The sequence below is a fragment of the Sciurus carolinensis genome, chromosome 18, assembly GCF_902686445.1.
Source record: "Sciurus carolinensis chromosome 18, mSciCar1.2, whole genome shotgun sequence".
NCBI classification, from domain to species: domain Eukaryota; kingdom Metazoa; phylum Chordata; class Mammalia; order Rodentia; family Sciuridae; genus Sciurus; species Sciurus carolinensis.
The window spans coordinates 12,774,047-12,797,175 of record NC_062230.1 but is presented as its reverse complement, the minus strand read 5'-3'; the positions used below and the strand labels follow the sequence as shown (position 1 = coordinate 12,797,175).

The following is a 23,129-nucleotide window of genomic DNA, read 5'->3' as shown; positions in this document are numbered from 1 at the left end:
AATAGACTTATTTTATCCATGTATTATAAGTGGCCCTGAGAATCAAACCCAGTGTCTCACACATGCTAGGCAAGCATTCTACCACTGAGCTATAACCCCAGCCCTGGGGAAAACATTTTTAAAATGCAATAATTTTGCCTTTTTTGGATAATAAGAAAGATAATAAACTGGGCCTCCTGAGATGGGGAAGCCACTCCCAGGTTTCCTGGGAGAAGGATCCTTGAGGGCCAAAGAGGGACCTGGGTGGTGGCCTTTCAGACTTGATCTTGATAGCTGGCAGAGGTCAAGAGACAAGACAGCCCCCAGGGCAGAATGGGTCATGGGTTGGTCTTACCTGTGCGGCCTTGGGAAGAACCATCACTATTCAAGGCCCTCTTTGAAAAATGGGCACATCATAACAGTAGGAGGGGCTCCAACAGTTTTTGCCTTTAAAGGCTCCGGAAGTGCAACCCAGACACCAGACACATTTGGCTTTGAGAGTCCTCCAGCCCATCCCTTCCCTTTTGGAACCAGCAGCCAGGCTGGCTATCTGAGGCCTGGCTTGCTTTAAAAAACCCAGCATCACTGGCATGGTATTGCAAGCCTGTAATTCCAGCGGCTTGGAGGCTGAGGCAGGAGGATCGCGAGTTCAAAGCCAGCCTCAGCAAAAATGAGGGGCTAAGCAACTCGGTGAGACCCTGTCTCTAAATAAAATACAAAATAGGGTTGGGGGTGTGGCTCAGTGGTTGAGTTTCCCCGAATTCAATCCCCGGCACCCCCCCCCCAAAAAAAAAAAAAAAAAACCAAAACCATTGTCATCAGGAATGTCACCCACATCACTGAGAGAATGCCATATCACCTCCCACTTCCTCTCTGCACCCACTTTACAGGCTAAGCTCCTGAGGCTTTAAGAGACGGCTGACCCCAGGTTCTCCAGCTTAGAAGTGAAAAAGCTGGAGTCTCGAGGGTTTTGTCTTTGACCCTAATGCTTCAGAGGCCCCGTCAATGCCCTCTCTACTCCGCCTTCCTGGTCAGGTCAATGGGCCAGATAAGCCAAGGTACCTGCCCTTCAGTCTTTGTTTTCCAGAAGCATGGAAGCTCCACCCACGTTGCAGCGGAGCTCTTCCTGGGCTGGCTCCACCCCCGGGAAGGGAGGCTTCCCGCAGATCCGGGTAGCGGGCTCCCCCTGAAGTTCACCTCTCTGATGAGCTGAATCTCACCTCACTAGAAGGTCCCTCCTCCGCGAGGCATCCTGCTTCCACAGAGCTGCGCCTCCACAGACCATTCAGAGGAGGGGAGTCCCAGCACCGGCAGGGCTCCGGAATTCCAGGTCATCCCCTTCTGGACACCTCTTAATGGAGCCCCATGGGGAGGATGGAAGGAGCCTGCTCCTGGTCATGCCCCTGTTGCAGGATCATTGTCTTCCCTCTGAGAAACTGAGGACTTGGGGGTAGGACAGCTCTGGGGTGGCAGTGGCAGGATCTGAACACACTGGTGTGGAGCGCAGGCTGGGGAGTTTGTATCGCACCAGGAGAGGGGCAGGCAATGGGGCAGCACTGAGGGTGGCCACCCTGGGGACCCTCTATGGTAAAGGCATATCTGTGTGGCCTGGAGTCACCAAGGAGCATAAACTGGAATCATTCATTCAGAGCTCAGGCCACTGACTGCAGTCGTTTTTCATGCAATGTACTTATTATGCTACTGGTAAACTTTTTTTTTTTTGGTACTGGGGATTGAGGGGTAAAGGGTACTTTACCACTGAGATCCACCCTGAGTCCTGTAGCCTTGCTAAGTTTCTGAGACTGGCTTTGAACATGTGATACTCCTTCCTCATCATCTGGAGTTGCTGGAATTACAGGCACACACCCCCATGCCTGGGGGCTTTTTAATTTTTTAAATTTTGAGATGGGATCTCACTACATTGCTGAGTGCCTTGCTAAATGGCTGGGACTGGCCTGAAATTTGAGATATTCCTGTCTTAGCCTCACAAGCCACTGAGATTACAGGCATGTGCCACTGGGCCTGGCTTACAAATCAATATTTTTTAGAACAGTTTTGGGCTTGTAGCAAAACTGAAGGGAAAGTACAGAGAGTTCCCCTGTACTCCCTGTCCCCACACACCCACAACCTCCTCTGGTGCCAACATCCCAGGCAAAGGGTTACATTTGTTACAACTGATGAAGGTACGTGGATACAATATTATCACCCAGAGTCCCAAATATACATTAGAATCCCCTTTTGGTGGTGTACATCCAATAGGTTTGCATGCATGCATGCATGTATGTATATATGTGTGTATTTACTTATTTATTTTCAGTACCAGAGATTGAACCCAGGGGTAGTCAGTCTCTGAGCCACATCCCAAGCTCTTTTTATTTTTCATCTTGAGAGAGGTTCTCACTAAGTTGCTTAGGATCTTACTAAGTTGCGGAGACTGCCTTTGAACTCGAGATCCTCCTGCCTTGGCCTCCCACGCTGCTGGGAACACAGGTGTGCATTCCTGTGCTTGTCTTAATAACATGAGTTTACCATGATGGTATCACACGGAGCAGGAGAGGTTTCACTGTTCTAAAAATCCGCAGTGCTCCACCGATCCATTTTCGCTATGCTCTGGCAACTGCTGATTCTTTGGTACTGGGGATAACATCCAGGGCCAAATGCATGCTACGTGCTTTGTAACTCAGCTATTCTCCTGGCCCATGGATTTGTGGGTGTTCACAATAGTTTTGCCTTTTCCAAAATGTTCTATAGTTGGAATCACAAAGCATGTAGCCTTCTCAAACTGGCTTCTTTCACTTAATAATATGCATTTTAAAAACTAATATGCATTTCAAGGCTGGGGATGTAGCTCAGTTGGTAGAGTGCTTGCCTCTCCAGCACAAGGCCTTGGGTTCAGTCCCCAGCATCACAAAAAACAAAAAACAAAAAACAAAAAAAAAAAAAGAAAGAAAAGAAAAACACCAAAATGGCTTCTGCAAGCCCAGTGATTTGGGAGGCTGAGGCAGGAGGATCCCAAGTGTCAGTTCAACCTCAGCAAGTTGGCTAGCTGTCTCAACGTAAAAAATAAAAAGGGCTGGGGATGTAGCTCAGTGGTAGAGTGCCCCAAGGTTCAATCCCCAGTATTGCAAAGGAAAAAAAAAAGGGCAAAAAAATTGCTCCTGTGGACACTCTCCAAAGATGGGAATGATGGGGGCTACTTTGGTGGCACCCTGTGTCTGGCACAGTTAGAGCCACTCATGGGGAGGTGCAGTGGCTCTTCCAGCAGGCCCTGTCCCCAGACTCTATCCCTGGCCGCAGACTCCCAACTCCTTGAGGTTCTCTCCTGCAACAGCTGAGGTTGCTGAACTGGAGGGCTCAGATCCCAGCTTTGCTGCCCATATCAGTTCACGTTCTCCTCTGCAAGATGGGGGTGACGGGACTGGGGATTGGTGACATTTCCAGTGCCATTGCAACAGAAAGTGCCAGTTACAAATAGCAGCTGGGAATGTGGGCTGTTGTCATTTGTTTTTATTTGTTTTTTGCAGATGCTGGGGATGGAATCCAAGGCCTCATGCATGCCAGGCAAGTGCTGGGCCACTAAGCTACACCCCGCAAGCCATGCTGCTGTCATCTATATTAGGAAAGTGATGCTTTTCTCTAGCCTCCACTTCTAAAGGAACGGAAAGGGTTGCAGACTATCAGAGGCTTCCTGCTTCATTTCTAGCCTCTTCTTGGGTTCTCACTGAACTCCATGGCCCAGTGCTCAGCCCTGGGCTCTGAGTTCTATTTACACGGAGGCCAGCCAGACCCTGCTCTCCCATGATCTCTTGGGGATGCTATGAAGCAGTGTCCTCAAACCTGTCCCCACACCCTCAATGGACTTGCTCTTCTGCCAGGGACGCTTAGCAGTATCTCATTTAATTAATCACAGGTTTGGCCAACATCCCTGAAGGGCCGGCTACTGTCCCCCACTACTCTATTGAGGGACTATGGTGAAAAGCATATGTAATATCAGATGGAATGGGTCCAGGAGGCTGGGAAAGAAAATTCAACGGAAGACTACTAAGACTACATTTGAGTTATGACTGGAGAAGCACCATCCATGAGTAAGGCATCATTCCCAGAGGAGAACTCGGCATATGTGGTGGCTGGGCAAGAACTTCAAGCTTTCACCATCACAGGACCAGTGAAGTGAAAGGGTGGAGAGAGGAGGAGAAGGACGATGGGTTCAGGAGGGCTGAGGGAAGGGTGGGCCAGAATTAGGCTCCAATAGTATACAATGGGAAATCTCATTAACATGCTTTTTTGGTACCACGGATGGAACTCAGGGATGCTTAACCACTGAGTCACATCCCCAGTCCTTTTTATTTTTTATTTTGAGATAGGGTTTTGGTTAGTTAGGGCCTCGCTAAGTTGCTGAGGCTGAGGCTGGCCTCAAACTTGAGATCCTCCTGCCTCAGCTTCCTGAGTTACTGGGATTACAGGCATGTGCCACTGTACCCAGCCATTAACACACTTTTTAAGAGACCTACTTTCAATGTTGCTCAGGCTGGCTTCGAGTAACCCTCCTGCCTTAACAACCATAGTAGCTGGGACTACAGGTGTGCAGCACTGCACCTAACACCCATTTTTTCTTCTTAGTGTCTGAAGTTGTACTTAACTGTGGACTAAACTGGGTGTTTTTTTTCCTGGCGGGGGGGCAGCGGATACTGAGGACTGAAACTTGGGCCTTGTCCATGGTAGGCAGGTAGGTGCTTTAACACTAAACCACTAAGCTATATCCTTAGCCTTTTTTTTTTGGTGACAAGGTCTGGATCAATTGCCAATGCTACCTCAGACTTTCAATTCTTCTACCTCACTCTTCTTAGTCTCTGGGATTACATGCATGAGTGACCACACCCAAACCCAACCCTTCTTATTTTCTTTTTATTTATTTATTTATTTATTTATTTTTTAATTTTGAGACAGATTTCACTAAGTTGCACTGGCTGGCCTGGAACTTGCTCTCCTCCTGTTCTACCTCATCCTTTCAGATAGCTGAGATTACAGGCACTGACCAGTTCAAGGCGGGTTCTTGAATCCAATATGACCTCATGAGAGGACACACAGGGACCACGGTGGGGAGATGGCCAGGTGAAGACGGCTGATATTGATGTAAGGCAAGACTCCAAGGATTTCTGGCACCCACCAAAAGCCAGGGAAAAGCTAGGAAGATTTCTTTCCTAGAGCCTTCCGAGGGAGCACAGCCCTGTACCAATGTCATTTCGAACATGTGGCTTCCAGAAATACAGTGGATAAATTTGGGCAGCCCTGCAAAACCACTGTACTCATTCACACCCCGCCTGACTCCAAAGCATGAACTTATCGCCTGTAGTCTTAGTAATAAACTATTTTAAATGCAGACACTAAGGATAAAGGCATATGTCCACACATTCATTTACACAGCAAGTTTTACTCCGTGCCTACTACATGCCTGGGTTAGTTCGAGGAATCCTATTCTTGCTTACCGTTTATGGCGGATGTGGGGGCAAAAAGAAAACAAAACCAAAAAAAGATACAGTAGATCAGATGGTGCCAAGAGCTATAAAGAAACGTAACGCTGGATGGGGCGAGTTTAGGCGTGCGCGTGTGAGGGTGGGGAGCAAGCCATGCGATCTTTCAGATGGGAGACAGGTGCCTTGTGAACACGGCGGGCAGTGCGAACTGCCGATGCAAAGGCCTGGTGGTGGGGGGCGTGCTGGGTCGGCAGAAAGAGGCTGCGGTGGCTGGAAGAGAACGTGAGGAGGGCAGAGGGTTTGATAAACACGCTCAGAAAGTAGCGGAGGCAACTGGATACCTCCCGGCACCTCCGCAACCTGACTGTGCCTCCCGAGGCGCCACACCCAAAATGGCGGCGCGAGGGCCGCTGTAGGCGAGCGGAAGTACGTGTTGCAGGCGCCGGAAGTGGCGGTCAGCCCCGCCCCTTGCCGGGGTCTCTTGAGTCGCGGACGCGCCGGCTTCCAGCATCCTTGGCCCGGCAGGCGGGAGGCCTCGGGGCTGCGGCTCCGGCGGCCGCGGCACGGCCCCCCGGCGACATGGCCAGCCCCGGAGAGGTATGGCCCGCGTATCTCTCCGCTCTACTTCTGCCTTGGCGGCCTCGGCCGCTCTCGGTCCTTCCCATCCCACCTGACCCCTCCCTCCGACCCTTCTCCCCGACCCTTCCCCCTGCTCCTGGCCCCCTCCTCGCCCCATCTCTCCTCCCAGGCCCTTGTCCTGCCTCCGAAGGCACAGGTTGTCAATTCCCGCTTCTGTTTCCCATCCGGTTCCCAGTCCCACATTACTCATCGGCAGAGTGGCTCCCCTCCATTCGCCCCCTGAGTTTCCAGGCCCTTGCCTCAGGCCCCTCCCTGTTCGACCCTCGCAGCTCTGGACGTTGCCCCTCCGTGCCCATTTCCTACCCTCTTTTCTGTTTCTATTCAGTTGCAGTCCAGCCCCCTTCTCCCTGGAGCCCCTTTTCTAGAGCGTTGACTTGGTGGAGGGTGACGGAGGAAAAGCCAGTTCACTGGGGATTTAGGTCTTATCCTGGAATTTCTTCTGCAAACGCTCCAAATCTGGGTCCGATGGGGGAGCCCAGCGCATTCTGTGATGTGGTGCAGGGTGTTCTCTACAGACAAGGGCAAAACAGGGCTCTGGAGCTGATTAGTAGCTTCCTTTCTATCTACATGTGTACCTGGGTTTATATCTGTCGTCTTCGAAAACTCTGGTGGGTGCATTTCTAAGTCTTAGAAGCTTGTTTGAGTTCAAGCAATCAAAGGAGTGGAAGATAACTGTGCATGGGGGGGTGGGTAGGTGGAAGATGTCTGGGGTTTGCTGATAGCGCCTGTTTATTTGAAGTGAATTTGGCCAGAAGTGCCCCTCTGCCTCCTTGATTGATGGGGAAGGGTGTGTGTGACCCAATTGCAGACTGTCGATTGAAAGGCCAGGAAACTTCAGCTCCCTGAAGAGTTCTGGGGTATCCTGCTGTATTAGCAGATCCGAGTTAGCTGTTGTGTGCTTGGGGGATCTGATACCTTGGTCTTATGAAGTGCTATCTCAAAGGCCCCCACTGTTCTTGAAGCACGGGACTTACTGACCGATGAGGCTGCTTTGTGGTATCTTTGGTATCTCTTGGGAGGAGAGAGGAGGCTGGTTTTGCCCAGACTATAGAGATCAAGGTCCCTTTTTTGAGGGGATGGTCAAATTATTTATTGATATTTAATTCACATACACAAAATTCACTTCTTTAAAGTGTACAATTTGGTGAATTTTTAAAAACTGTATTCACAAAGCTGTGCAACCACCCCCACTATCTGATTCTAGAATGGGGTGTCTGACTTTGAAAGTCCTTTAAAATGCAGTTGCCTGCTAGGTGAGCATGTTTGTGATCCCAGTGACTTGGGAAGCTGAGGTACGAGTATTGCAAGTTTGAGGCCAGCATCAGCAATTAAGTGAGACTATTTCAAAATAAAAAATAAAAGGGCTGGGGGTGTAGCTCAGTTAAAGCACCCCAGGGTTCAATTCCTAGTACCCCCCTTTCTTTGTATGCATTGCCCAAAACTACTCCAGTTTCCAAGAAATAGAGCTCTGATGTTTTTTTCTTTATGTTAATTTTAATTACTTTGAAACAACATAATTTTAGTACCCAAGAAGCACCCATTATAATTGCTAAACTGTAACACCAGCATTTTATGTTTCTGATCCAGCTGTACAATGCTCATCAATTTTCTTTTCTTTTTTGAGATGGGGGTCTCCCTTTGTTGCCCAGCTTTTCTCAAACTCTTGGACTCCAGGGATCCTCCTACCTCAGCCTCCCAAGTAACTGGGACTACCAGTGAGCACCACCACACCTGGCTTCAATTTTTTTTTTTTTTTTCGATACAGTAGAAATTCTGAAGAATAGAAGAGAAACTACTAATTAAAGGTCATGTTACTAGCTAGCACCATAATTCTAGCCTTAGAACCTCTCTAGCAACTGGAAGAAGGATGTGGAAGAATGAGGCTGTGAGGACCTAAAGGTAGTTCTTAACTCGTGGCCCCATTTTTGCCTCAAGGCAACACAGGGTCTAGCAAAGAAGACTCTATGGGACTAGAGATGAAAGCAAAAGCTCTGGAACCAGATGGTCAAGGAGGCTCCTCTGGAGTTTAGAATCAGTGTGTCCAGTGGGCACACTGGAGTTGCCTCCTCAGCTAGGAGATTTCTTCTTGAGTCCTCTTTTGGCTTTGTTTTTGGCACTGGGCATTGAATCCAGGGGCTCTTTAGCTCTGAGCCACATCCCCAGTCCTTTTTATGTTTTATTTTGAAACAGGGTCTCACTTAAGTTGCTTAGGGCCTTGCTAACTTGCTGAGGCTGGCCTGGAATTTGCAATTCTCCTGCCTCAGCCTCCTGAGCTGTCAGGATTAGACGTGTGCCCCCATGCCCGGCCATGTGGGTCCTTTTTTTAACTTCTCCAAGTTTTAGCCAGGTTTGGTGTGTCATCATACTTCTGAGTCACATAGATTCCAACCTTGTTGCCAAAAGTAAATTTAAAGCCATTCGTGGTGGTGCACGCCTGCAATCTCAGCAGTTTGGGAGATTGAGGCAGGAGGATTCCAAATTTGAGGCCAGCCTCAGCAACTTAGTGAAACTGTCTCAAATTTAAAAAATAAAAACAACTGGGGTAAAGTGCCTCTAGATGCAATCCCCAATACAAAATAAAAATAAAAATAAATAAAAAATAAAAAAATGAGTCCAAGCAGGAAGTAGAGCATGATGTTGGTGGGGATGTTAGAATGGTGAGGAGGGCACACAGAAATGACTTTGCCTTTAGTAGCACTTCAAATGATTCTGAAGCAGGTGGTCCTTTGCCTTTCTTGTTCTGTGCCTCTTTCTCCTGGGCATTAAAAAATTCCCATTCAGCGGTGCACACCTGTAATCCCAGTGACTTGGGAGGCTGAGGCAGGAGAATCGCAAGTTTGAGGCCAGCCTCAGCAATTTAGTCATGCCCTAACAAGCTTATTGAGACCCTGTCTTAAAATAAAAAATAAAAAGGTCTGGGGATGTAGCTTAGTAGTAAAATGTGTCTGGTTCAACCCCCAGCACCAAAAAGAAAGAAAGAAAGATCCCAGTTCAAGATGGACTGGTGTGGAGGTGCATGCCTGCAGTCCCAAGATTCAGGAGCCCAAGGTGGGAGGATCACTTGAGGCTGCTCTGGGCAACATAGCGAGACCCTGTCTAAACAACAAAATCCCTGTTCAGGAGTGGTTCCTGGTGTAGTGGAAAAGCCATTACAAATTGCAGGCCAGCCTCAGCAATTTAGTTAGACTTTCAGTAACTTAGTGAGACCCTGCTTCAAAATAAAAATTAAAAGGGACTGGGTTGTAGCTTACTGTGTAGTGCCCCAGGTTCCATCCCCAGGACCAAAATAAAGTTCAGTGAGTAGACTGTAAACCACTTTCAACTTGTGTTTGTCTGGTTTCTACCTGATACAGAGCACTTGGACTTGATGAAGGCATGTTCCAAGACCAGCTTCTCACTCCTGGATTAAAAGTTCAGTAGACTCCAGAATTAGTGCCTGGCTTGGCCTTTTTCTTTTTTCTTCCTTCCTTCCTTCCTTCCTTCCTTCCTTCCTTCCTTCCTTCCTTCCCTCCCTCCCTCCCTCCCTCCCTCCCTCCCTCCCTCCTTCCTTCCTTCCTTCCTTTCTTTTTAATTTATTTTTTATTTTGAGACAGGGTCTTGCTAAATTGCCTAGGCTGCCTTGAACTTGTGATCCTCCTGCCTCAATCTCCCAAGTGGCTAGAATTAAGAGTAGCAAGAATCACAGGTTTGCAAAACACTTGCCTAGCTCCCAAGACCTTTTATGCTGGTGGGGAAGGGCAGTTCTGCTCTCAGAGGTATTCCTGTCCTTTGACTTTGCCCTAGCTACCTGCCCTAGTGTTTCAAGGTGGAGGATGGATCTGCCTCCGTTTCCTGTAGCTCAGCACACTTATCCTGAGACGCAGATGGAGGCAAGTGCAGGTTTATCTGGCTGTGTGTGGAGGTGGGCAGAGTACTCTGACCATATTTCATTTCACAGTTAAGAACTGTGGCAGCCCACCCCTCTACCCAGGTGCATAGCCTTGGTGTCTTGCCTCTCCTGAGCTTCCTTGCCTGAGTGCAGGGTGCTTAACTTACAGAAGTTGTCTTTTTAAACAATGCTAGGGATCAGACCCCTAGGTGGTCAAGTACTCTGCTCTGAGCTACATCCTCAGTGCTGAGGATTTTGAGATTTGTCCCTGTTCCCACCCTCCCCATGAGAACTCACTGTGGCATTCTACTTGAATAAGTCTGTAAGTTGGGTATCAGATCAGGGGAGTCTTGTGATCTCACGGCCCCTCCCTCTTCAGCTCTGGCCCTCTCTGGAGTTCTGTTTGCCTGGTAGGGATTGTCCTTGCTTCAGGGTGCTGATTCTGGGAATCTGATCCTTTTTTCCCCCTTTTTTGCTGTGCTGGGATAGAACCCAGAGCTTGTATGTGCCAGGCAAACCCTCTACCACTTGAGCTACCCCCCCAGTAGGGAATCTGATTTTTAGGAGGTGCCTGTGTGATCCGCATGACTGGTCTCCAGGAAATACTGTGCTCAGGGAAAATCGCTTGTGGTGGGAAACAGCAGGCCCAGAACACAACGTGGTGCAGCAGTAGGCTTGAATTGATGGCCACCATCTCCCTTGTCACAGTGGAGACAGGAAGGTGGGGCCCAGGGGAGAGCATGTCAGTCTGCTGCTGCTTCCTAATGAGGGAAGGCGGAAGGCATGATGCTGCCTTGATGAGTCCTTGAACTCCTGACCTTTGCGGTCAGTGCCCTTCTGTACTAGTTGTGACTTTTGGTGCCCGTTGTGGCTTCCCTTTCCAGAGCATGGGGGACTCGTCTTTGTTCCTAGGGAAGATCAGGTGGGAGACACTCTGGGGCACCTTTGGGACCTGGGGAGGGCCAGGCTGCAAGGGGAGGGGTGGCGCGATTACTTCAGAGGAAGACCAGCTCCTCCTCCAACGGGCTTCACGGTTGCCATGGCGGCAGCAGGTCTTTCACAAGCTCAAAGCTTCCCTCCATGCAGATGTGTACAGGAAGCAGAGGGGAAGAAGGCAGACTGCAGGCAAAGGTCTGTAGACACAATTCCTGGAAAAGGCAAAAGTGATGGCGGTGGGCACTGTGCTGGGAGTGTCATCAGGGATAGGGGCCTTCAGTGTTGGAAGAGAAGGACTTCCTCCCATGTACTCCCCTTATGTAGTCAGGCACTCCTTTGTCCTTGGTTTGGGAATTTCCTGTCACAGTAGCAGAGGCTCAACCCCCTCTTAGTTGTACAAATCAGACAAGATTGAGCATGTTCAGGGTGCTGTGGCCTTAGATGCTGGCTGGTTGTACAAGTCTAAAAGGCTGTGAGCATTTGGTTCACAGGCCCACATTAGGGAAGAAAGCCTTGTAGTTGGCCAGGTATTTATAGCAAAGCAAAATGAAATGTGTGGATATTTTTTGGAGATACCAAGATGAGTTTCTAACCAGAAAGTTTGAAGAATGGAGATAAGTTGGGCCCTCTCTATTGTTTATTACTGACTAAGATCTTAAGATGTTATTAGTTTAGCCAGGTTCAGGGATGTGCGCCTGTTGTCCCACCTACTTGGAAGGCTGAGGCAGGAGGAGCTCTTCAGCCTAGGAGTTTGGTCCCAGCCTGGACAACATAAGTAAGACCTCATCTCAAAATTTAGAATAAATAAAAATAAAAGCATGATTCATCTAGTAGGGCTCTTTCTTGGACTCGTGTGTTTCTTTTTCAGTGGTTCCTCTATGTTTGTGTACTAGTGATCGTACAAGCCCTGCGTCAGAAGTTCCGGGGATATGATATGCAGTGTCTCCTGTGGCCACCACGACCTCCTGTGAGATTCAGACACTTAGTGTCCTCCGCAGTCTTCTCAACAGAGTTCTTATGGCCTAGGGTCTGTAAGGGCAGAGCCCGACATCAGAGACCAGGGATCATAACTTTCATCAGTGGATCTAGGCAACTGGTCACATCTCAAATGGTATAAAACATTTGAGAGTTGACCAGAGGAAGCCATTAGTGGAAAAAATCTCTTAAACACAGTGAACTTCTTTCTAATCTTTTATCCTGGTTTGCAGATCCAAAAGAGGTTTTTAAAGAATATCATTACTTCTTTGCATAGGTATTTGGTTAAAGCACCTCCTTTCCCATGAACCGTGGAGGGCTTCTTTGGACCTCTCTCCCTACCTCAGAAGGCCAGGCTGACAGCCATCTTTGGGGATCCTGTGGAAATTTGGTGTCCTTATTTTTAGGATGTGTCCAATGATGATGATGCACCCCCCAGCAGCAGCCGATGTGGCAGGTGGTGCCCACCTGCTGGGGTTTTCTGATGAGATCCTGCTGCACATCCTGAGCCACGTCCCCAGCACAGACCTGGTTCTGAATGTCCGTCGTACCTGCCGGAAGCTCGCAGCCCTATGTCTTGATAAGAGCCTTGTCCACACCGTGTTGCTGCAGAAGGACTATCAGGTGAGGTGGGCATTGGGTAGGAGACTGGAAGCAGGCGAGGTACTGGTCTTGGGGTGCTGGCAGGGCCTGTGCAGTTGGGAATTCCACATCTCAGGTAGAGCAGTCTCCAGCATGCATTAAGTGACAGAATAAGGGCAGAAAAATGTGGGTGGTAGCTACAGAGGAGGAGGGTGCAGGTGTGTGTGGACATGGTTCTGGTAGGGAAGCTGCCCTCAGGTGCAGGAGGAGGTATGAGACCTGCCTTCCCATAGGGACCTGGGAGTGAACCTGCGAGGTGCCAGGGTGGTGTTGGAAAGTCCCTTGCGAAGTTGAACATGCAGTTCTCTGGAGGTACAGGGTGGCTCTGTGACACCCTCAGCAGTGTGAGGGAGTTGCAGTTCCTGAGCTCCCCCGCTGAGTGTGGGTTCACCTGAGCCAGTCCAGACCAGGTTGTGAAGTGGAGATGTGGAGCGAAGGAGGGGGAAGTGGGCTGTGCTCTGTCCTTATGCAGTGTCGCAGAGACCGCCACACCCAGGCGGTCCCACAGTACGGCAGAGGGAGGCCGCCACAGCTGGGACACCTGCTTTTTTTTTTGGTAGGATGGAACCTCGAGTTTGCGCATGCTCAATAGTCGCTCTACTTTTTTTTGGGGGCAGGTACTGAAAATTGAATCCAGGGGCGCTTTGCCACTGAGCTATATCCCCAACCCTTTTCTTTTTTATTTTGAGATAGGGTCTCACTAATTTGCTTAGGGCCTTGCTAAATTACCGAGGCTGACTTTGACTTCCAGTCCTTCTGCCTCAGCCTCCCAAGTTGCTGGGATTATAGGTATATGCCACCATACCTGGCTCCCTGCTTTTTATTTTTTTTAAACAGTGAGATACAATTTTACCATATAATCCATTTATTTAAAGTCTGCAGTTTAATTTTTTTTTTGTATGTTGTTAGGTTGTGGCAAAATATATATAACATAGCTTGGTGCAGTGGCACATAGCTGTAGTCCCAGCTGTTTGGAAGGCTGAGTCAGGGGGATCACTTGAGCCCAGCCTGGGCAACATAGCAATTCGCTCGCCTCTCAAAACAAAATGTAAAATTTGTCATTTTGATTATTTAAAAGTTGTGATTTACTATCCATAAAATATACCATTTTAATCCCTTCCCTTTTTATTTTGTCAATGGGGCCTTGCTTTGTGCCCAGACTGGTCTCAAACTCCTGGTCTCAAGTGATCCTCCCATCTTAGACTCCTGTGCAGGTTTATTTGAACTTATTTTATCTTATTTTTGTGGTGCTGGGGATTGAACCCAAGGCCTGGCATATGGCAGGCAAGTGCTCCACCACTGAGGTACACCCTTCTAGCCCATTTATTTTGAAGTGGGGTTTCACCAAACTGCCTAGGCCTAGGATCCTCTTGCCCCTAGAGTGACTGAGATTCTAGATGTTTTGAATCATTTTTAAGAATACAGTCCAGTGGCATCAAGGACACTTACAGCCTGTACAACCATCAGTATCACCACCTCCAGAATTTTTTCATCAATGTGAACAGAAACTTTGGAACTATTACATAATAACATTCTGTCCCCCGCTTTCTTAGCCTGATAACCTTTAGCCTACTTTCTGTTTCTGAATTTGCCTATTCTAGTTATTTCACATAAATGGAATCATAGGAGTTGAGCTTTTGTGTCTGGCTTCTCTCAGCGTGTCCTTAAGGTTCATCCACATTGTAGCTTGTATGAGAACTTTGTTCCTTTTTATGGCTGAGTAATATTCCATTGTGTGGATAGACCATACCTTGTGTATCATTCCTTTATTGGTAGACATCAGAATTTTTTCCTTGTGTCTGCTGTTGTGGTTCACAGTTCACTGTTGGTTTCCCTGCTGCTCGGGTATATAGCTAGGAGTGCAGGTGCTCAGTCATGGTAATTCTATGTTCAGCTTTTAGCAAAGTGCTTTCTACAGTGGCTGTACCACTTTCCATTCCCATGAAGCTGGGGTCTCCTGACTGCTGGCTTGTGGCAGGTGAGTGGGAGGGGAGGGGCAGGCAACTTCCCTTCCAATCTGAAGCAGAGGGCTTCTACCAGACCCCGTGGCTCCTTGACAGGGAGTGTGCACTGGGGGGCCAAGGAGGCACCTGGGTGCCTTCAGCCCCTTCCTTCCTCTCCTGCCCATCTCTGTCCTGCAGGCCAGTGAGGACAAGGTGAAGCAGCTGGTGAAGGAGATTGGCCGGGAGATCCAGCAGCTGAACATGGCCGGCTGCTACTGGCTCTCAGGTTCCACCATCGAGCACGTGGCCCGCTGCCGTGGCCTGGTGAAAGTGAACCTCTCGGGCTGCCACCTGACCTCCCTGCGCCTCTCCAAGGTGCTCTCGGCCCTGCAGCACCTGCGCTCGCTGGCCATTGACGTGAGCCCGGGCTTCGATGCCAGCCAGCTGAGCAGCGAGTGCAAGGCCACGCTGACGCGCGTGCGGGAACTCAAGCAGACGCTGTTCACGCCCTCCTATGGCGTGGTCCCCTGCTGCGCCAGTCTCCAGAAGCTGCTTCTCTACTTTGAGATCCTGGACCGCACACGCGAGGGCGCCGTCCTCTCAGGCCAGCTCATGGTGGGCCAGAGCAACGTGCCCCACTACCAAAACCTGCGCGTCTTCTATGCGCGCCTGGCTCCGGGCTACATCAACCAGGAGGTGGTGCGGCTGTATCTGGCAGTGCTCAGCGACCGCACCACCCGAGAACCTGCATGCCTTTCTCATCTCTGTCCCAGGCAGCTTCGCCGAGAGTGGGGCCACCAAGAACCTCCTGGACTCCATGGCCCGCAACGTGGCCCTGGATGCCCTGCAGCTGCCCAAGTCCTGGCTGAATGGCTCCTCCCTCCTCCAGCACATGAAGTTCAACAATCCCTTTTACTTTAGCTTCAGCCGCTGCACACTGTCTGGTGGCCACTTGATCCAGCGGGTCATCAATGGTGGGAAGGACCTCCGCAGCCTGGCCAGCTTGAACCTCAGTGGCTGCGTGCACTGCCTGTCTCCTGATTCTCTGCTGCGCAAGGCAGAGGATGCTATCGACAGCAGTATCCTGGAGACGCTGGTGGCCGCCTGCTGCAACCTGAGGCACCTGAACCTCTCGGCCGCCCACCACCACAGCGCCGAGGGCCCAGGTGGGCACCTCTGTCAGCTCCTGGCCCGGCTGCGCCACCTGCGCTCCCTGTCCCTGCCTGTCTGCTCTGTTGCTGACGCGGCTGCCTGGGCTGACCGTGTGCCTGTCCAGCCTGTGATGCGTGCTGTGCCCCGTGGCTTTGGCAAGAAGGTGCGCATAGGCGTGCAGACCTGCCCCAGCCCCTTCTTGGGCCAGACGGCCCCCCAGCCTTCCTCCGTGTTCTGGTCTCTGCTGAAGAACCTGCCCTTCCTGGAGCACCTCGAGCTGATCGGGTCCAACTTTTCCTCGGCCATGCCACGCAATGAGCCTGCCATCCGCAACTCCCTCCCGCCCTGTAGCCGGGCGCAGAACGTCGGGGACTCAGAAGTGGCTGCCATCGGCCAATTGGCCTTCTTGCGGCATCTGACACTGGCCCAGCTGCCTGGCATCCTGACAGGCTCTGGGCTGGTCAGCATCGGCCTGCAGTGCCAGCAGCTCCAGTCCCTCTCACTGGCCAACCTGGGCATGATGGGGAAGGTGGTCTACATGCCCGCCTTGTCGGACATGCTGAAGCACTGCAGGCGGCTGAAGGACCTCAGGTGAGGGGCCCTCGGTGCCTCTGTGGCCTCTTCTGGGTTTTTGGAGGCCTAGAGGCTGGTGAGAGGAAACTGGTGGCCCGATGGCAGGCCTGCAGCCAGCCTGCCCAGAGCAGGCTCAGAGGCTCCTGTGCGGGCTGCGCCCTGGGCTCAGAGCTTGCTGGTGGACCTCGCTCGGTAGACAAGGAGCAGGGCGCAGCGGCAGTCTGGCAGAGCCCCATGGGTGCTGGGGCAGAGGTACCTGAACTTAGGGTCGCGGTTGTGATCCTTGTGGTAGTTTGGGTTGATGGCTCCACGAGGGCTGCCTTGTGTACCATCTTGTCCGATCCTCACGGCTGTCCTGCTGGGTGGCTGTGATTGTCCTCATCCACTTGAACCACTAAGTTAGGGAACCAGGATTTGAACCTGACGTTTTCTGCCCAACTTTGTGATTCTTGGAGGATGTATAGTGGTTAGCTAGGGCATGTGGGACCAGGGCTTCTGGCACGGTTGGCAGCACTTGTAGAAGCCCCAGAGACTTGGAATTCCCCAGAATTTAGAGCAGCCAGGACCCTGCAGAGAGGTGGGAGAAGCTGAGGCAGGAGAGGGTGGTGTGCAGGGGAGGTGCTAAAGGACATCAGCCAGGGGAGAGGAGCCTGCTGGCATCCCCCATAGATGAGAGGGGACAGGATAGAGACAGTAGAGGTCACCTCAGAAGCAGGACAGTCTCCTGGGCGTGGAGGCCTGGGGTAGAGTGGCAGGCCCAGTTCAGGAGTGCAGGAGGAGGTAGAAGCCACAGGTCAAAGACTCCCTCTGAGGCCCTTGTGGGGCCCATGGGTGCTTCTGGAGCCACACTGCAGGGGATCCACACTGAGCGATCTGTGGAGTGAAGGGCATCCTGGGACATCCTGGTATTTATTTCTTTTCTTTTTTTTTTTTCCTTCAATTTGTTGTTAGTTGTAGTTTGTGTTCTGCATCCTGGTACCTAAAGGATAAGAATTTGTTAACTTAAGACATATTTGAAAATCTCAGCAGGTCCAATTTTTACGAATCACCCAAAATGTGAAGGCAGTGAATCTAGCTGTTTGAGGGACTCAGGCCAAGGCAGGAGGGGAAGGGTGTAAGTAAATCAGAGGGTCCCTCTGCAAGTCTCTAGCTGCTGGAGTGGGCAGGTGAGGCAACACTGGGGCCGTAAAGCCATCTCAGCATGTCCCTAGAACAGTGTGCGCTTACTTTAGTATCTTTGCCGAGGACCAGGCACCACGCTGGTTGTTACCACAGTAGTCCCTTGAGGTGGTACCGTCTCTGGTCCCCTAGCACAGCTCAAGCAGAAGTACTGAGCTGAGTGTCTTACCCACCAGTCTAAAGCCAGAGCTTGAACTTGTTCTCAGAGGGGAGAGAGGTGTGTCCATCGTAAACCTCTGCTCTCCCCTCATGGCTTCTGTATGACAGTGAGTGGAAGCCAGCAGGCGCTGTCCCTGCTCATGTCCTTAGCCTTCCAGAAACCGCTCAGCCAGCCTGTACAACCGCCCTTGCATTGTCCTCTGCATCCTTTTGGGTTGAGAACCCAGGTTCGGACCTGGGCCTTCCAAACAGCAGTGCAGGGTGCTCAGAAAGTCCGTACAGCCTGCGTTTCCAGCTCGATCCTCAGCTTGGCAGGCGCCTGGCCCAGATCTGGGAAGGGGCTGGTATTCACGTTTGGGGACTGCATTCCAGGTGTGCTGACTCGAGAACTAGGTTGCCAGGTTTCAGGCTCCCATGGCTTAGAGTCAACGTGAATGTAAGTGTGGGTACCCCCTTTTTCATTCAGGGAGAACGCATGTGCGACTGCCCCCACAGCAGTCGACCCCTCCAGCGCCTCCTGCCTACAGGCCTTTGGGCTTCCGAGAGGTGGATGCCCTCCTCCCCGGCCTCTGCCCCTGCAGCCACCAGGCCTCCTACCCTGTTTCTTACTGCTCATCTCTGTCCATAGCCTACCCCCTCGTATCTCCGTGTCTGAACATCATGGCCTTGGCCTTCCTGAAGGAACCGTGGCCCCCGTGGTCAGCGTGTGCCACACGGGGATTGAAGCTGCAGATAGATGGCAGAATACGTCCAGCAGATGAAACCCCACAGAGCTGCTGCCCTGCTACCCTGAGTGCTGCTTGTGATTAGGTGTCGAGCAGTTCCTGAATTCAGGGTACCCTGGTGAACTTTTGAGTTCGGACGTGGCAGCCTCGGAACTTCTGGGTCTTGTTTGCCATGAGTGTTTGCCTTCTGCCGACCCATGAAGCCCTGTGCTCTTTCTACCTGGACTCAGCCACGCTGTTTGGTCATTTTCAGGGAGTGTTTGAGACAAGCAGAAACCAGCAAAAGTATAGTCGTTTCAAGAGCCAGAGCCCTGAAAGACAGAGAATGAGAAGTGGCAGGTTCTCCCCAGCCTGCTTCCAGAGCACTTCCTGACAGTGGCCTCCAGGCCAGCCAGCCAGCCCAAGCCCGGGATGCAGTCTGGTCCTAAGCAGTTGCTGTAGGGTCCTCAGCACAGAGGTCGCAGTGGCCATGGGGCTTGAACTCACAGACTCAACCAGGATGGGGGCCCCCTGGTGAGAACTGGTCAGAAGGGGAAGAAACAGCAAAGGATACTGAGGAGGCACACGAGGGGGACACATTCCCCAGGGGGAGCAGCCGCTGTGCTGGGACCGTACCTGTGAGCTCATGTGACAGCTGCTGGTGTGCTTTTCACGTGCTTGTAGGTAATGACCCCTTCAGGATCCTCAGCAGCCTGAATTTAGCTTGTTCCCACTTCACAGATGTGAAAAGTAAGGCCCAGAGAGTTAAGGAACCTGCCCGACTGCACAGCTGCTCTGTGTGTAGCCGGAGTGATTCCTGCCTCACGGGGCCACTGGGCCTCAGATGCAGCAATGCCACAGTGTTCACAAGAGCCTTTGGGGTTTGGGACTGGTCCATATGGTGGAATGTCCTTTCTAGGAACAGGGCCATTTGTGCGTGTGCGAGGTGGGACGGGGATAAATGACTTTTGTTTGCTTCTGAGGTATCAGGGGTTGAAACCAGGGTCTCCTCGCATATGCTGGGAGAGTACTGTGCCACTGAGCCCTTTTTATTAGATTTCAGGACAGGGTCTTCCTGCGTTACTCAGGCTGCCCTTGAACTTGTGATCTTCTTGCCTCAGCCTCTTGAGTAGCTGAGATTACAGGCGTGTGCCACTGCATCCGGCATAAACGAGTTTTGTAGGCCACCCTGAAGTCCTGACCATGGTTCATAATGGCATCTCTGTGCACAGACTCCAGCCTGTGCCCAGCAGCCACAGAACCACGTCTGCTCTGAGCTGGGTACTGTCTGTTCAGAACAAACACCGGTTTCCGGAATGCGGCCAAATGGCCCTGTTCCTCTGGATTCCTGCCTTCTGCGACAGGCAAGCCCAGGAATGATGCAGCGAGTGGAGCAGGTGGCACCTGCTGGCCGTGGGCAGGAGCTGCACAGAGGAAATGGTGTTCTGGGCCCATGGGAAGCTGGCACAGGCTCCTGGGGCTGCCTCCAGGGGCTGCTGGGGCACCTGCATTTCCCAGGGACTGCCACCACTGTCCCCACTGTGTGAACCCGTGTTGTGCCAGCCTGGGCTCCCATTGAAAAGGAGGTGATGTGGGAATATGTTCTGACTGCAGAACGTGGCACCCCTCTAAGGTGACAGATCGCAAGCAGGGCTCACGGAGCACCTTCTTTCCTAAGACGTGTCAGGCCTTGCTTTGTGTTGGAGCATGGGGTGTGTTACCCAAGTCACCTTGGGTTACCTGGCTTTGGACCCAGGACAGCATCTGGGCAGAGGCAGGAGAACCACACCAGTGGCCCCAGGAATACCTTTGTGGTCTAGTACTGCCCCCCACTTCTCTGGAGGGGAGGGAACTGTCTTTTTCTTTTTTGGGGGGGTGGTGTCATTACTGGGGATTGAACACAGGGCCACTGGACCTCTGAGCCCCATCCCTAGCCCTATTTCGTATTTTATTTAGAGACAGGGAGCAACTGAGTTGCCTAGCGCTTCTCAGTTGCTGAGGCTGGCTTTGAACTCTCGATCCTCCTGTCTCAGCCTCCTGAGCCGCTGGTATTACAGGCTTGTGCCCCCACACCCGGCTGGAGGGGACCTCTTGTGCCCTCAGAGCCACAGGGAGACTCAAGTTACCCCTCGAGGTCGGATTTGGAGGTCAGTTTCTTTCTGTCTGGAAAGGACCAGGACCATAGGCCCCCTAAGATGAGGTCTGTCAGGATAGCTAACTTTTTCTCACCCCCTGCTTGACTGTACGTGTGCCAGTTGCCCACCTCAGGTCAGTTTCCCAGCCATCCCAGGTGGCAGACGGGTACCACCTGCGGGCCCTGCCCACTATGCCGGGGAAGGTGGGAAGGCTAGGATGTGCTGGTCCCACTGTTAGGGGAGTGAGAGTGGACCGGACACCCCCACCGGGCATACTCTTCCTGAATACCTGTGATGGTGACTTTCATAGTGAAGAATTTGAAGGAGGTTGCCCAGTTGAGAAGTTTCAAAAGCGCGCACACAAATGCAGGGTTGACTGTGACCCTGGAGAGACCTGGGGCTGGCAGTGCAGACCCACATCACCACCTAGTGGTCAAAGTGACAACTGCTTCCGGCATCTGCTAACTTCAACCTCTGCGGTGTGGGAGGGAAAAACCCAAGTTGACCGCAACTGGCAGTCACCATGCTTCCAGGGTCTCTGCACCCCTTTCAGGTCTGCAGAGGGATGCTTATCTTAGGAGACTTATAGTTTTTTTTTTTTTTTTTTTTTTTTTTTTTTTTAATACTGGGAATTGAACCCAGGGTCACTTAACCACTGAGCCACATCCTCAGCCCTATTTTGAATTTTATTAAGAGACAGGGTCTCACTGAGTTGCTTAGTGCTTCACAGTTGCTGAGGCTGGCTTTGAACTTGAGATCATCCTGCCTTAGTCTCTTAAGTCTCTGGGATTATAGGTGTGTTTTATTTATTTATTTTTTTAACCAATATGCACGGACCTGGGGTCACTCCCCTGCACCCCCTCCCTGCAGAACCAAATAGTATGTTCAGACATCTTCTCTAGAAAAATCAGCTCAAAATTCAAATCAGGAATAAGAGTGTCACTTATTAGCTGTCTGAACTCCACTGACATAGTTGATACTTGTGTCCTTGAGATGGGGAATGAAGCCACGTGGCCACCTTCATGGACAGGACAGGCGTCTGCTCTGTTTCTGGCTGTTGGATTGATCTGTGTCTTTGAGGACGACCCTGGGAACATGGAGTAAGGCTTTGCAATGCTCATGTGAGTGACCAGAGGAGCCCTGTGGGGCTTCCTTCAGCTGCCCCCGGGCCACGGGTATGTGGTACATGTCGTCGCCTTTGCACGTCACCCCCTGAACAACCTGCGTTTCCCTCCAAGCTTAGTGTCAGGAGTGGGTATTTTGGACTGACTGGTGGCTCCACGTGGTGAAGCTCAGAGCAACTTTTCCTCTCAAAGATGGCCCTGTTCTCGGTGGTTGGGTCTGCCTCTTATTTTGCAGACCCCTTTCCCCCTCTGTCCCTTAGTCACATAACCCGCCGGTGTTTGCTGGGTGGCGGGCCGTTGGAGGCTAGGCTCCATGGCTTTGCACACAGGGAGGTGGAATGTCTGTTGGCTGCCTCTTAGCTGAGCCCTGGGTCAGCCTTGTTCATGGTGTGGCTGTGTTCGGTGCAGTCCACGCCACCTGAGTGAAGGGAGCACCATGGGGAGACACCATCCCCAGTCTAGGCTCGCTGCTGTGTGGCGGTGTGGGCATTTCTCACTCATCCTGGAAGCTTCTCTCCTTCTCTGGTGAGAGCCCCTGGCTGTAGACTACTTTCTCAGGGATACCCTGTGAGGTCCCCAACTTGGTCTGTTCTGTATGCGGTGAGACACGGACCTCCTGGGGTTCCCTGTGGGTCACCTTGTAAACAAGGGATGATGGGGACTCTGTCTGCCTCATGGGCAGGCCTGAAGCTATAGAGGCCTGGGTTGTAGGTCTGAACCTTGGTGTTTGCAGGCAGATTTGTACAGACCTGGGCCTTGGGACCTTGCTGCTTGGCTGCACCCTGGGGGCCTCAGAACAGATTTCCCATGACATACCTTGTGCCCACAGCAGGGCCAGGCTTCAGCCCGAGTGCTGTCCTGCGTCCTACCGTGCTGTGCATGGAGTCTGAGAGTGGTATTGGTGGCTCCTTTAGACATGACTGACACTGGGTGTGGTAGCACATGCTTGTAGTTCCAGCAACTCAGGAAGCTGTGGCAGGAGGATTGCAAGTTTGAGGCAAACCCGTTAAATTTAGTGAGACCCTGTCTCAAAATAAAAATAGGGCCTGGATGTAGCTCGGAGGGAAAGCACCCCTGTTCAGTGCTAGCACCACCAGGAAATAAAAAAGAAATGAGCTGACTCCTGCCCAGTGGCCACCCTTTCAAAGCCCTCTTCATCTTCAGGTTTCACGTTCTCGTGGTCAGACACAGGTGACCTCAGATGGATGGAGCCCATTTTAGCAAAGGGAAACCACTTCCTCAGGCAGTGTCCTTTCTTGTTTCCTTCTGTCTCAGCTGTCAGAAGGCCAGGGGTCTGGGTGGACCGTGGTTCTGGCTCAGCTCGTGGTGGCTGGCCGCTTTCCACAGACATGCTAAAGCACTGCCTGGCCAGCCTCTCCCACTCCTGCCTGCCTTAGCCTGATGTTCCCTTTCCCTTTGCCACCAGCCTTAAAGCTGCTCAGTTGACCAGTAACTTCCAGCATAGCAAGCACAAGCTTTTTTTTTTTTTTTTCTTTTTCTTTTTTTGGTACTGGGGATTGAACCTAGGGGCACTTTACCACTGAGCTAAACTCCCAGCCCTTTTTATTTTACTTTGAGACAAAATCTCAATAAATTGCTGAGTTTGGCCTTGAACTTGTGGTCCTCCAGCTTCAGTCTCCTGAGTCA

General features: G+C 51.4%; 1 protein-coding gene across 1 annotated transcript in view; it reads left to right on the top strand.

Annotated features, from left to right (window-relative positions):
* Positions 1–5,770: 5,770 nt before the first annotated feature.
* The window catches only part of Fbxl18 (F-box and leucine rich repeat protein 18), a 41,306-nt gene continuing 23,947 nt past the window's right edge, over positions 5,771–23,129 (top strand). The window contains 5 exon segments of the mRNA XM_047533894.1: positions 5,771–6,050; positions 12,279–12,298; positions 12,300–12,495; positions 14,655–15,191; positions 15,193–16,199. Coding sequence (XP_047389850.1) covers positions 6,033–6,050; positions 12,279–12,298; positions 12,300–12,495; positions 14,655–15,191; positions 15,193–16,199 — 1,778 coding nt within the window. The 5' untranslated portion in view covers positions 5,771–6,032.